Source organism: Cyrtonyx montezumae, unplaced genomic scaffold (assembly GCF_038088225.1).
Source record: "Cyrtonyx montezumae isolate F1298 unplaced genomic scaffold, pur_monq_1.0 scaffold_4, whole genome shotgun sequence".
NCBI classification, from domain to species: Eukaryota; Metazoa; Chordata; class Aves; order Galliformes; family Odontophoridae; genus Cyrtonyx; species Cyrtonyx montezumae.
Window position 1 is genome coordinate 12,683,248 of NW_027072045.1, and position 14,099 is coordinate 12,697,346.

Consider the following 14,099-nt stretch of genomic DNA (forward strand, 5'->3'; position numbering starts at 1 on the left):
GGACACCAGCAGATCCCAACAGCTCTATTTATTTTCCACTGTTCAAAAACAAGAAAAGCAAGAGTAAAGCAGAGTGGCTGAACAGTTCATAAATAGGGCTTGCTCTAAAATTAGGCTTTTCATCTTCAAGAGAAAGGGAGGAAAGGAAGAAGAAAAAAGCCACGCTACCAGCCAGAAAGCACGGTTCACTTCTCCTGTATTCATCTTCTAATAACTGCTGGCTCGTTAAGTCAGACACTGACTCCCAGAGGGACTGTCTCTCCTCATTGTTTACCCACGCCACCCAAGCCACATCCCCTCTGGCCTGCAAAACTGAAACCATCACCTTTCAAGCTCCATCCCACTATGATCCACAGCTCATTGCGACTGTAATACAGTAGATTTTTTTCTTGTCCTCTCTTTTCTTTCTGTAGCAGACACCACTGGAAAAGGGTCTTGAAGAGCCGAGTGTTACGGAGCTGGCAGCAAGCACTGTCAAACACACAATGTCCATAGCGTGCAGCGTGTGTTACCTCTGCACCACACCAGTCCAGATTAACCACGTGGGACCCTTTTGGCAGCCACACTAATGGCAGCCAATGACAATCACATCATTAGCTCAGAAGAAAAGAAAACTTCAGTAAAAAGTCAGCCTGGAAACGCCTGAATACACTTCAGAGCTCTTGTAACAGTTACTATGGAGTCACTATGGAAACAAGCCATGAGTTAAGCCAAGCACTAATCTCACCAAAATACAAAAAAGAATGCTTATAGGCATTTTGCTTCCTTATTGCAAGACTGGCTTACACCTCCAGTCCCAGCCACTCTTTCCTTGCTCAAAATATATACTCACAAGCAGCCATACATCCAATTAAAGAGTACATTCATCAAAACAGTCTAGAAGCAACCCACGGGGCAACGTGAGCCTCCTGCAACCCACACCTACAGGCACAGGGGAAAGAAGAGGGGACTCATGCCCACACAAGTGTTGCGCTCTTGTGCAGGCTGTGCTGTGTTCAAGCAAAGCCTGCCATGAATCTGGGAAGCAAAGCAGAATTGCTCATCCCCAAGCCAGAAAACGCACACCATGTGCATGGCCACTGCCATACACATGGAGCTGCTTATTTTTAACCTGGAGGAGGAAAGGAAGATGGGGCTTTGCAGGAGAACAGGAATATTTCCCTCTACAATGGTTTGGCACTGAAATCAGCATGAAATCACACAGACTAGCAACATTTCTGCATTGCTTGCATTTCAGTAAATGACAGGGAAAGTGAGTGTGTAATACACTGAAAACAGCTGTGAGAAACTGTCAGCACACACACAACTGCTGCAGCACATCTGTCCCCATGCAGCCACAGCAATGTGCTAGACCTGTAATCCCCTTCTGTGGATACACACTGCAGCTTCTGCACCCTACCCTTTCCACTTCCCATTACCTCTACCGAGAGCTCATGGGCTTGCTTCCACTACAAACATATGCCAGGGCAACAGAGCACATGTACGTGAGTGAAAGAAGCAGAGCCTGGTGCTGTGTTGCCCCCAAAAATCATCACACAATTTTTTTCCCCTCCAAAACTTGCTTGAATTGATGTGTAGCAAAAAGAATAAAATTCAAAGAGCAAGGATAGGTGTAATTACCCTTCACACGACAGAATTTACCTAAAAATGACCAGAATTTAACCATTCCCCCCAAGCACTAACACAAATGTTTTTTGCCTCCTCCCACATTTTCACAAGACACAAAGGTTAGAAACACATGACTCTTATCACCATTCTGACCAAATTTCCTGCCAGGTTGTTTGTTATCTGTTTGTTATCTGCTAAACTCTGCCCTTTGAGAAGGTATGGAATGAGTGGCTAATTCGTTACCGGTGAAATATCTGATGTTTATTAATGATGTGAGGATATCTTTCAAGAAGTCATCAGGCTGAAATGTTCACAGAGCAGAATATCATACGCCGTTGCTGAACGCCGTGTACAGCAGACTGGTAAAAGCAAAGGTACAGCCTCTGGGCCTACATGAGTGTACTTCTCTGAATGCTTCACGTTCAGGACACAAGCGGGGGAAAAACATCAAGGAGCTGCATCAGCGCAAACATGAAATGCCAAAGAAGTTATTAAAATAGTATTTTATTTTATGAATAAAAACTAAACAGAACCAGGACGCGGATCCTATTTTTTCTTTTTTCCCATTTCCTTTGAACTACTCTGGTCACTTCTTTTTGAGGCGAGGCCGTATCTACCGCTCCTGCGCTGATCCTGCCACTCGCTCTCCAGCTGTCTCAGCATCTCTTTTGTTAGAAGTCCTTCACGCAGCAACTTGTCAGCAAGAGATCCACGTCCATGGCTTCTCAGATCCTCCTGCCTCGTGGCAGACCGAGAGGCTCTCAAGCTCTTTGTTCTTCTTTCCCCTGGAACCTCCAGTGCAAAGGAGAGCGGCTCTGAGGATTTTGCATCACGATGGTCTGAAACCGTCCTCGCATCTCTATTAGTCCTTGAAAGAGGAAAGCCTTCTGACATAACTTCTGCTGCTCCAAAAGCAGCACCAGATTGGGAAGCTCGGATCAGCTTGGTGATGTTGCAGACACCAGTTTGTATAACGTCGTCTAGTTTTTTCTGAATATCCCGTACGAGGACAGCATCAGGGAACATATCCATGAAGCGGTAACTGAAGAGGTGGAACACAACAACATACAATCAAACCTTCACATTAAAGGACTGCTGACTGGGGCCAAAAAAAGAGACATGTACTATGTTATGTAAAAAAGAAAATATATTACATGTTGCATGGGAAGATCACTGTATTTTAAGCAGTATTTCTGATGCTGCAGTCCAGGATCCCTTTGCTCCTAACTTCCCTCTCTGCCAGCCACAAACTGTTCTCTGCAGAACCCATGACTTGTTCTCACAACACAGTTACATCAGCATTTCTCCAGATCTTCAAAGGCCATAAATGAGCCCACAGTGCACCACAAACACACTGGCTGAGAAGACACTTCTTTTCTAGGACTATACATCATAAATATTAGCAGAAAAAAAGTGATTCTCAAGCATATAGTCAATACCTTAACCACAGATAGAGGTCAAAAACATCATGAACAGCTTCAAGATGTACCAGCTCCTTGATGTTCTTTGGCGGGGCTAGTGGCCACTTGGTGTGTTGACAGAGCCAGTCAAATGTCAGAGGCTCATTTCTACTGAACTGTCTTGCAAACTGGGGGGAGGGAAGGAAAAAAAAATTCAATGAAATCCGCAGTTAGTCATACGAGAAGAAATGAAGTCACTATTGTTTCTGAAACCAGTTGTATTATTCACTCAACCTATAAACAAACAGGCCATTTACAAATCTCATAACTGACAGAACGTCCACTTGTAGTTCCATAGCCACAGTCTAGCAAAGGTGCACTGTAACCCTCAGAGCATACAAATGAATGAAGACTCAGTACTATAATCTGCTCCTAGATAATGCTTTCATGCCACTTTATTATCAAAGAAGCAGCCACTAACCAAAGTAGTCCCAGTGAAGTAAATTCCCTTGAGTCTGCATCCAATACTCCAGAAAATACCTGCTTTGTTTTATGCAGCCAAAATGCCAGACATTCTTTTACTTAATTACTCAACCCAGGAGTCACCTCTTTCCCAGACCTCATTAACGCAATTTGTCCATGGGCCATGCACAGAGTTAAGCTGCAGAAGTACAGAGCTATCCAGAAAAATGTAACACTGGAGATATATGATTTCATCTAGCAGAACAGACAGACTTTGTCTTTTCTACTCCTCTTGCTCTTCTTCTTTTAATTATCTTATTTCAGAATCTTCAAGGTTGAGAAAATTGTATTAATTATCTCCCTTGACTTAGGAAGGACACTAATCACAACCCAAGCAGATTAATCTGCAATAACAGCCCTTCTGAAACATAGACATCTCAGCTCTTCTACTAGCAGATAAACAAGACAAATAAGATTCAAATTAAAAAGAAAAAAAACCTTAAGGAGCACTGATGATTTGGCATAGCTAGTTCCTAGCTAACTAATACCAGGAGGTTTTTTTTGGCCTAGCAATGGGGAAAAGAGTTTATCCAAGCCTGAAAACTGAATTGATGCAATTCTGACATCAAATTCACAGTATTTCACTTGTGGGATTGACATAACTGTGTCTTAAGATCAACCACCATGTTAAATCCCACGTTCTCTTGGGTTGCTGACAAGCTAACTCCTTGAATTAGTGTCACTTCGTTTTTTAAGGACTATTTTTTATGACCAGAATGAAGGATTAAGAAAGCTCTCAACTGACCTCATGACAGAACTCACAATAAATGCAGCAGCTCACTACACCGCAATATGCTTAGTCTAAAATAAAGTTGACATTTTCTGAGCAAAAAACAATAACTGACCTTCAGCAACGTGGTACACACAAAAGGCTCTTTTCTATTCAAGGGTGCAGTGCAGAAGACGTAACGTGATCGCAAATTCAGTGGAATGTGCTGAATCATATCTGCTAGAAATTTGAAGTCGTCAATGTTGCAGACAAAGTAAAGCCCATCAACTTGTGAGAGGCTCACAAAAATATCCTGTGAGAACATCATCAAACAAAGAGGCTGTTATTACAGGGAAGAGTCGTCAAACTTTTTATTAAAATAAAAAAAAATAAATATCACGTTTAATCCACAGTAATAAATTTTCAAAGGGAGGAGGGAAGGGGTACGAGGATCAGAAGAATACAGAGCTACAGAGAATACTATCATAAAAATCAATTACTTCCAGGTTTGTCACTTTGCATGGCACAAAAAGCTAACTTTACAGTACAAAAAAATCAACAACTGAGCTATTTTTAGGCTAATGCCAGGAGCAGATCTATTTTAGGAAGGAAGGAATCAAAAGATAAATATGATGTTGCAACAGAGGAGTTCAAAGAATACCTGACAATTATCCAAGGTTTGCAGAAATAAGAGATGCCATGGTGCTGCTATGTGCCCACAAGACTAGTTTCTCTAGTGTATAGCTTCTGAAGTTTTTGGGTTTTTTTTAAGTTCTTTAGAAAAGCACTGAGCTTCTTATCAAGACATGTGACTGAATACTTGAAGAGATCAACAACAGGCTCTTTTTTTTTAAAACTAAAATTCAGTACTTATAAGCTAGCCAAGAAAGAGATTTTGAGTCTACTGTTACTCTACCAGCCTAAATCTTCCACCAGGAGGTCTTCAAGTATCACCTTTTACTTCTAGGTCAGAAACTGTATACTTGACTATGTAACACTGTATCGTCAAAAAACAACACGTGCCTTACAAGCTGTCACCATCCTAAAGCACTGGTTTCTAAGAAAACAGTGCCAATGAACAATGATATGAAAGCTAATAATTTTGATTGTTCTTACAATTAGATTAGATAGAGTGGCATCAGGGAGATGATAAGCAAACATTTCTATTTGCTCCGGAGTAGGATGTAGGCCAGCAGCCTAAAAGGAAAAAGAAAGACAACGTTTACTGTTAATTCTCAGCCTAGTTCTTATGATAGTGCATCAGATACAAGACCTAGAAAGACAAAAGTCCAAAGCACTCTACAGAGTCCCGTGTTCAGAGCACACTTATCTGGAACTTAAAACCTTCCATGTCTGAGCTTTTAATTCTTAAAAATATAAGCAGTTCTAATCTAACTGAAAATACTGCAGGTTTCCAGACAGGCCCTAAATTCCAGGTCACTGCAGCATGACACAATTCAGTTTTACTACAAAGTTATAAGTAGACACAAAGAAAATGTGTTTGTCTGGAGCACGTCTGTACAAACCAGGTAGTGAGCTTCTCACCTTCACAGGGGGCACAGATTCGCTCAAGATCTCCTTCAGCTGCAGCAGGTCATCACGGTGCATTGTAGTGACTTCTCCTTGCTTGAAAGATGAGCCAAAACGCCCAGCTCGGCCTGCTATTTGTAGAGCCTGAGAGGTTGTAATTGAATCTATTTCCTTCTCTCCTTTTTCATTGACAGTTGGCTTTACTATTGAGTTAAAAATTATTCTTTTTATACACCTGAAATATACGAACAAAACCAGAGAGGAATCCTTTTGCAAACCAATTCCACTATATAACCTACCACAGAAGAAAGATTCATTTTCTTAAGGCTGCTTCTCCTGTAAATAAGTGGCTACAGACACTACTTAGGAACACATCATATTCAAAAGGACACTGCTAAACTGTGTCCCTTAGCATCACATCCACACATCTCCTAACTATCTCCAGGGATGGCAACTCCACACCCTCCCTGAGCAGCCTGTTCCAATGCTCAGCCACTCTGTGAAGAAATCTTTCATGACATCCAATCTAAACTTCTGCAGAAGTGAGGAAATTAATGCAGGTATTAAGATTCCCAAAAAACTGATACTATGACCCATCCAGAGTACTTACAAATTGAGTCCCATTCCAATGGCATCTGTAGCAACTAGAATTTTGCATGGGTCATTGGGATCGTTGAATTTCTTTGCCTGTTCAAGTTTTGTTCCTAAAGCAGAATGACAGAAATTTCACATAGCAAACTCTTCTATGAAACAAATACAGCATATCTCTAAGATTGATGACTTAAAAATAAGTTGAGAAAAAAACTTTTTATTTGGTTGGTATTTGACTGTGGTTGAGAGTAGAGGGACAGGGGAGATGTAAACCATTCTCAGAGCTGTTGATAGACTTAATTTAATTAAGCCTATATAAGGAACAATATTAAGTAATAATATGGTACATAATAAAATGTCTAACATCAAGATTACAACATCAGATAACAAAAGCCTTTCTCTCACTATACTTACATGCAACTAAAACTTCATTTGACAAGTTTTTCTTCAAAAGCAGCAAAATCAGAAGATTCTCTTAAAAATAAGAGTGCTTTACCTGGTGGCAGACTGCCATATATGACAGCACATTCTAATCCTCTAGCTTCAATCTGTCGACTGACGGAATAGATGTCATTCTTACTGAAACAAACAATGCAGTCCCCAGGCTGAAGGTTATCTAAAGACTCTAAGGCATAATCCAGCACAGTAAGAGGAGTGAGTCTCTTGTAGTTTCGGACCTAGAATCAAAGGAGTTATCAAAGATAACATGATTTTAGATGAAAAATTCCTCTGGAAGATCGTACAGCAAAGTTGCCATCCTAACTGACTGTAAGACTGAGGGACAGTAATTATCTCTTCAAATGACTACTGGTAAAAAGGCTCAATTATGTATCTGCAGCATTTCTCAAGCTGAGAACCATAAGGCCCTTTCAAGAAACACACAGGCTACACATCTTTACATGTCAACTAGATTAAAGCGAAGAAATACACAGACTACGTAACAATTGGAAATGATGCAGGCTGGATTCTCTTAGGATCAAATTGTGTTGGTTTTAATAGGGTTCATAAAGGAAGACAGCAGCTTTTACAATAGGAAATTCTGGTCTCAGATTTTTCAATCGCTTTCTTCTAGAGATGAAAGCTCTTTTAACTCTTTTTCCCACCGTATCGAGAAAAACTATCAACAGATCAAGTAACCTAAGCAATATGAGGGAAATAATTCAATCTAGGAAGAACAGAACTGCAAAGAAAACCAGCACAGAGCTGCAGCATTCCCTACGGAGAATTCAGCAAAGTGACTGCCTTTCTTCAAGACAATAAGAAAAAGAATACAATTTATAACATTTCCTTCAGTTTCTAGGAATTGAGAAACATTTTAACAATGACAACTGCAAGAGTCAGTTTGATCAGTGGTATCCCAGACAAGAGCCCATGTTTGTCTGTTTTCCCAGCAAGAAGAACTTGATGTTCTATCCATAACTTCACAGAACTAAAAAGCTCACCTCAACCTCCTCCCCTGTAGTGTACATGAGCTCTGTCACCAAATCAATGGCAGCACCTTCCCCACAAACATGGATTTCTTCTGCACAGAGTCCTAAACAAGACCCAGTGAAACAAAACGTGAAATGTTACACATTTATATCCAACAGCAGATTGGCTGACATAAACAGTTACCCAAGAACTACATTTTGCAGCTAACCACATTGAGGACTACACATTTCACCTCACATTTAATTCAAAACTACTGTCATTAGTTATACCTATCCATGAGCAAAAGTTAACCGTCAACACTATCAAGCTTACCCAGAAGAGCTCTTGTCCAAGCCCATCCTCTGGCAGGATCTCTGATCATCTGAATTTCATCAATCACAGCAACCTCATCTTAAAAATGAAACAAACAAAATGGATGCATCAAGGAACTGCTCACAAATCCTTCCCAAAACACATTGCTGAAATCAAGCTAAACCTCCACCACCAGAAATGCTACACTAAGATGATCCAGGTTTTACTGAAACTGCTCTAACAGTACAGAAATCATTCCAACAGGAGTGAAAAGGAATAGCTGTGCTACCTCACAGAGTCCCAGCAATAACAAAGATCTCCCATAAAAGTCAGTGAAACAACTGAGTATACGTACAAGGTGTGTTTGTGCTGCACATTTCAATGGTACAAGCAATATGAGAAGCTTGTCTGGCATCTTCACTGGCAAACACACGCTCTTCTCCTGTCACCAAATCACATGGCACGTTCTACAGGAATTCAGAAAACTCACGTTAAATTTCTTCATTACAGTATAATCTTCCCAAAGGGGAAAGGTATCGGTTTCTTTAAGCAGCTTCTAAGTATTCTGGAAGCTATCCAGAAAATAACTGCAAGGCATTTTGAGACCTGTGCCCTATAGTTAAGCCCTACTGAACCAAAGGGCATAATGAAAAGGCAGAATCTTTAATTGGACGTCCTCCTCCATTTCTGCAAGAAATTACATCTTACAGTTAACAGTACAACCAGGCTGAACCAAGTGAGAGAAAATACCAACAGACAATGAATGCAGGTTACAGGGATGACAACACCACTTAGGCTTTAGAGAAAGTGATGTTCCACTCTGCCTAAAGGTGAAATGACTGCTGGGAACTGACACTGGTACAGGTTTGCCAAAAGCACTGTTTTAGGTGCTTTGTGGACTACTTTAAGCAGTTACAACACTTAACAAACATGCATTCAGGAGACTATTCCAATGCTAAGGGTATGGAAAAAATAATATAACATACTGACAGCAGCATTACTCTTTTGGAAGATCTCATGAGCCAGAAGTTTTAGTGGACCACAGTATATTCCAGATTTTGCTGACAAAAATCTCTGGATAGCATGGTACGTTTTTCCACTATTTGTAGGGCCAGCATGGAAAATTATCTTTCTCTGAATAGCCCTGGCTTCTGGATACCTAAAACATACACACAAAAAAAAGATCTGTTGAACCTCTATCTGATGTTCTGAATAGCGATTTAGATAAAATTCCTAAACATTTATTATTAAATATTTATTTGAAAGCTTAAACAAAGACTTCAGTTGGTTGAAAACAGAAAGATCAAGTTATCAAAAACATTCAGTATAAAGAGGTTCCCATGTCTTACATTCGTTGCACTTATCATACAATGCTCTCTAACATTTAGATTTAATTTTACACATCGTGTTCAAAATGACTCCCACTACTACGGACTCCCTCTTTGGGTACATTAGCATTTTAACATTCCAACATACTAACTCCTAGAAACAGACAAAAGACAGCTCTCTGAAGAGCCAGTGTCAACTCAGTTACTTTCATAACTGATATAACCACATTTTCCTTCTAATTGATTGCAATATATCTTGCAACATGGGTAAGAATTTCCGACACAAGCCACTGTAAAAACAGGGAAACGAAACTGAAAACATAATGCAAACATACATCAAAAAACGTTAGTCCACAGATTTTGATATTCTAAGTCACTAAGAAAAGGAACATCACAATCACTTAAACTCACTGACCAGTTGGGTGGCAGCCTTAAATCACTGATCTTGCGCAGATCATCCATACAGTCCAGCATCGGAAAGATCTGCTTTGCGTGTCGCAAGAAAAATGGAAAGAGATCATCCACGTGACCTAGAAGACAAACACTTTAAGTTTATGTGTTTGTCTGAAGGCTAGTGTCTTCATAACACATTCTGAAAGAACTCAGTGCTACTTCCACCACACACTTATGTGTGAGACTTTCAGCTTCTGGCTCTATAGAAAAAGGAAAGCTAACATGAGTACGTGAGCTCACAGCATGAAAAAATATCTCAGTTCAGTTAATTCGCTCTTGCTAGTCTTCAAGACTAGAGAACTTCTACATAAGAAGCTACGAAAAAAGCAGGAGGAGAAATAATTCTGTCTGTCCTAAGAAGATTTGAGTCTTTTCTCCCTAGATTCACGTGCTGCCTTGAGATGAGACTGCACTTCCAGAATGTGTTTGTCAATAAATAGAGAAAAGCAGAGGACCTCCAGAAGAGTTTGTAGCTTCCCAAAGCCACAAAGACTCAAGTTCCTGTTTCAGAATTTTGACACCCCAATCCCTAGGTGAGTAAAATATAAATCAAAAATGAAAGATCAATTCAGAAAAGAGATCCAAGTTCACCATTTACCATTCTGAATGCTTGCAGAGCAGACATGAGGTCTTAAATTACTATCATTAAAAACACACCGTGCTAAAGTTCTTAAATTCAAACTCTGGAGAAAGCTGTTTCTACTATTACCAGCTAGCACGGACCCTTGGTTAAGTGCTGTTAATTACAACACATAATGCAGCAAGCAAGCAAGCAAACAAGCAACACTTTCTACTACTACAGGATGAGAGGAAATTATTTCAATCCGGAAAAGGGTATATCTGGAGTAGATATTAGGAAGAAATTCTTTACCATGAAAGTGGTGAGACACTGGGACAGGCTGCCCAGAGAGGTCATGGTTGCCCCCTCCCTGGAAGCACTCAAGGCCAGGCTGGATGGGGCTGTGAGCAACCTGGTCTGGTGAGAGGTGTCCCTGCCTACAGCAGGGGGTTGGAACTACATGATCTTAAAGGTCTCCTCCAACCCAAACCATTCTATGATTTCACAAGAAACAGAAAGCAGTCACGGAGCTGTGTTCCCGTTTCTCAAGCCACCTGGGCAGGAGAAAGCTCTCAAAGTGCCCCCTAGTGACAAAGGAATGCTTCCAACAGCGCAGTTTTCATCTCAGCAAGGAACAGTTGCTATAAAGCAATGGGCTTCCACTTGCTAACACCCCCTCCTCTTTTGTTCCCATTTCCGAATGTCCTACAGGAGGGGCACAGATATTTCTAAAGAGGAAGCAGTGATCTTTGAGCCTCTTTTACAGCACGGTAGGGGGGTTCACAGATAGGTGAGTGAGTACAGAGATCAAAACCAGGAAAACAAAATGCACACTTTTATCATACAAGCATTCCAGATACTTACCTGCACCACAGCATATATCACTGAGAATAATATGCAAATCAGCACTCACAGAACCGGATTCCATGATGTATTTCCTAAAGCTTATAAAGGCTTGGTGAAACAGGCGAGCTGCAAAAGATAGTGAAGAACTGCACGTGAGCAGGACTGCAACATCATCTTTGTGAACAAAACACTGAAGTGGTCCACTAAAAACCTATTCCTTCACATGAAACGTGGCAAGTAAATTAAAGGTTATGAAAGATCCAATCTACTAATAACCATATCCAAATAAAAACAGATTTCATGTAGAAGAAAATCTTAGACCATTTTCTTACCATCTAATCCATTTTCTGTTCCTAGCCTTTGGATTTCTTTTCTCTTGTAGAACTTATTTAAATTTTTCAGAACTTCACCTGCAGAAAAAGAAGACGTTGTAGCTTGCTCCATTCCAGCCAGAGACAAAAGCCTAAGAGTGGTGGCTACATCCCATTCCCCGCACAGTGTCATGAATGGATTTCCAACTACAGCCTGGATACTACTTCTAGAGTGCTCACACATCTAACTGAGCAAGACCAAGGCTGGTATCAGCAGGCAAACGTTACAACACAGCCATCCATATCTTCATCAGAGGCCCAGGAAAACAAAGACAGATTGGAAAACACCACAGTAGGAGAAAGAACGAGGAGTTCTGCAAAGCCTCTGTAGGAAGGGACAACAGTTAACATGACATCAGACGTATCTGAACTCACAACCTGCTGGCCTTTACAGCAAGATGAAAAGGTCACTATCAGAACATTTGTCACTATCCAAGGCAACATGACATTAGGACCATCGCAGCTCTACACACCCAAGGTCATGATCCTTCCTAAGCACAAAGATTTATCTTAAAAATGGGGTCTATCCAAACAAAATGATGCTGCCATTAGAAATTAACTAGGGTATGGCCACAGTAGCTTAACCTAATGCACACAGTCATAACTATGTCTGCCACAACAACTAGCAACCAGGATAGACACTCAGGAGACACATCCTACCTCAGTCACTAATTACCCTTCCTACCGTTCACTCCTGTTTTAAGAATTCCTTCTCTCAAACATTTTCTCATCTTAGAACACTATTTTAGCTGCCATTCTTCAGTTATTTGAGTATTATTGATTTCTCAGCACTATTTTCCAATTAGATTTATGTGGTCTAATCCAAGCAACCAACCAACCAATCCACTCATTCAGGCATCTCTTGTTTCTGATGCACAAACTGCAGACAACATCCCACCTTTCTCAGCTCCCACCTCTCGTTAGCAAGCATATACCCATGGTCTGACAGCTGAAGACATTCAACTGACTTCCAGTGTGCTGACTGAGCATTACAGCTCCAAATCAACTTTATCTTTAACTGTGAAGCTACGTGACAATGTCCTGGTCTCTCATACAGTAAATTTTTCTGTTCAAAACGATCAGCAATTCCAACTCCTAGCTCCACAACGGATTACCCCAAAGATCAGACCATACATCTGAGAGCATCATACAGATGCTTCTTGGACTCAGACAAGCTCAGTGCTGTGACCCTAGGAAGGCTGTTCTAGCATCCTTGTCTGGTGAAGAACCTTTTCCTGATGTTTAGCCTGACCTTCCTCTGCTCCATGCTGTCCCTTTGAGCTTTGCCATTGGTCACCAGAGAGCAGAGCTCAGCACAGCCCTCTGCTCTCCTTCATGAGGAAGCCACAAATAAACAGAGATCGCTTTCCGTGCTTCCTATAACTGGGATAAATGAAAGTAATGCTCTAGCAGAATATTTAATTAAGAAAACATGTAAACAAAACTGAAAGCATTCTCTTACACCGTGTACTTGGCGTCAGCAAGCAGTGAGAGGGGCAGAAGCTCGTTCCCGACTTCACAAGTGACCAAGGATAGCAACCCGGCCCAGCCCTGAGCAGCAGGCAGAAAAGGGACACAGGAAACACCTAAGGAAGATGCTGTTTCACTTCCTGCCAAGGCTGAAGTCGAAAATAAGCACAAAACTAAGAAAACACCTTAATAATTCTTGACTGAGAGCTACACACAAGCTTGTAGAAGCGACGGCCCAGACCTAGAAACCCTCAACGTTCACCCAAATTCTGATCCAGGCTCGTTTGTTTGCATGGCGACAGCAAGGTGAGAGAGCTCCGCTATTTCACGCCCTGGGCTTTGGCCGCAGCCGCCTCGGCAGCCCGGCCTCCCCCCGCAGCCCGAGCCCAGCTCACCCTTATCGAGGGGCCGCGTGAGCTCGGCGCCCACATCCTCCTCCGCCGCGTCCTCAACAGGCTTCAGCGGCACGGGCACGAAGAGGGAGGTGTCGGGGGCTCGCAAGCCGCCGCCGCCCGAGGATGAGGAGGATGAGGAGGCGGCGGGGCAGACGCGGACGGCCCCGCCATGACGCAGGGCGAGCCCCGCGCGCGCCGACAGCCGCAGCAGCGGCCACGCGCACCGCCTCATTGGCAGCGAAGGACAGCGGCGGCGCAGGGAGCGCGTCACAACGCGGCGCCCGCTTCCGCCGCGCATGCGCGGGGCGCCCAGCGCCGGTCGCCAACATGGCGGCGGCAGAGTGCGCTCCACCCCGCTCCTTCGCACTAGGCCTTCCCCGTCCCTTCTGAAACAAGAAAAAAAAAGAAAATCACGTGCAAAATTAACACTCAATTTACCATAGACTACCTCATTTCCTCTTGATAGAGAAGAGGCACTGGTTGCAGCCCCTGCCCCCCGCCCCCTTCCACACACACACAAAGACAAGCCGATGCTTAGTGAGAATACAGCTATTTTAATAATTCAAATAGCAGCTCAGTATGTTTCTTGTTTATA

General features: G+C 42.1%; 1 protein-coding gene across 1 annotated transcript; it reads right to left on the reverse strand.

Moving 5' to 3' along the window:
* Positions 1-2,092: 2,092 nt before the first annotated feature.
* Positions 2,093-13,743, reverse strand: SUPV3L1 (Suv3 like RNA helicase). Its single transcript, XM_065746280.1, has 15 exons — positions 13,505-13,743; positions 11,601-11,678; positions 11,287-11,394; positions 9,826-9,940; positions 9,073-9,241; positions 8,438-8,549; positions 8,104-8,181; positions 7,803-7,894; positions 6,857-7,037; positions 6,380-6,473; positions 5,785-6,004; positions 5,356-5,436; positions 4,376-4,552; positions 3,048-3,196; positions 2,093-2,650 (listed from the first exon to the last, which is right to left on the reverse strand). The coding sequence occupies exons 1-15, from the start codon at positions 13,734-13,736 to the stop codon at positions 2,155-2,157; spliced, it is 2,382 nt and encodes a 793-aa protein (XP_065602352.1). The 5' UTR covers positions 13,737-13,743; the 3' UTR covers positions 2,093-2,154.
* Positions 13,744-14,099: the final 356 nt, after the last annotated feature.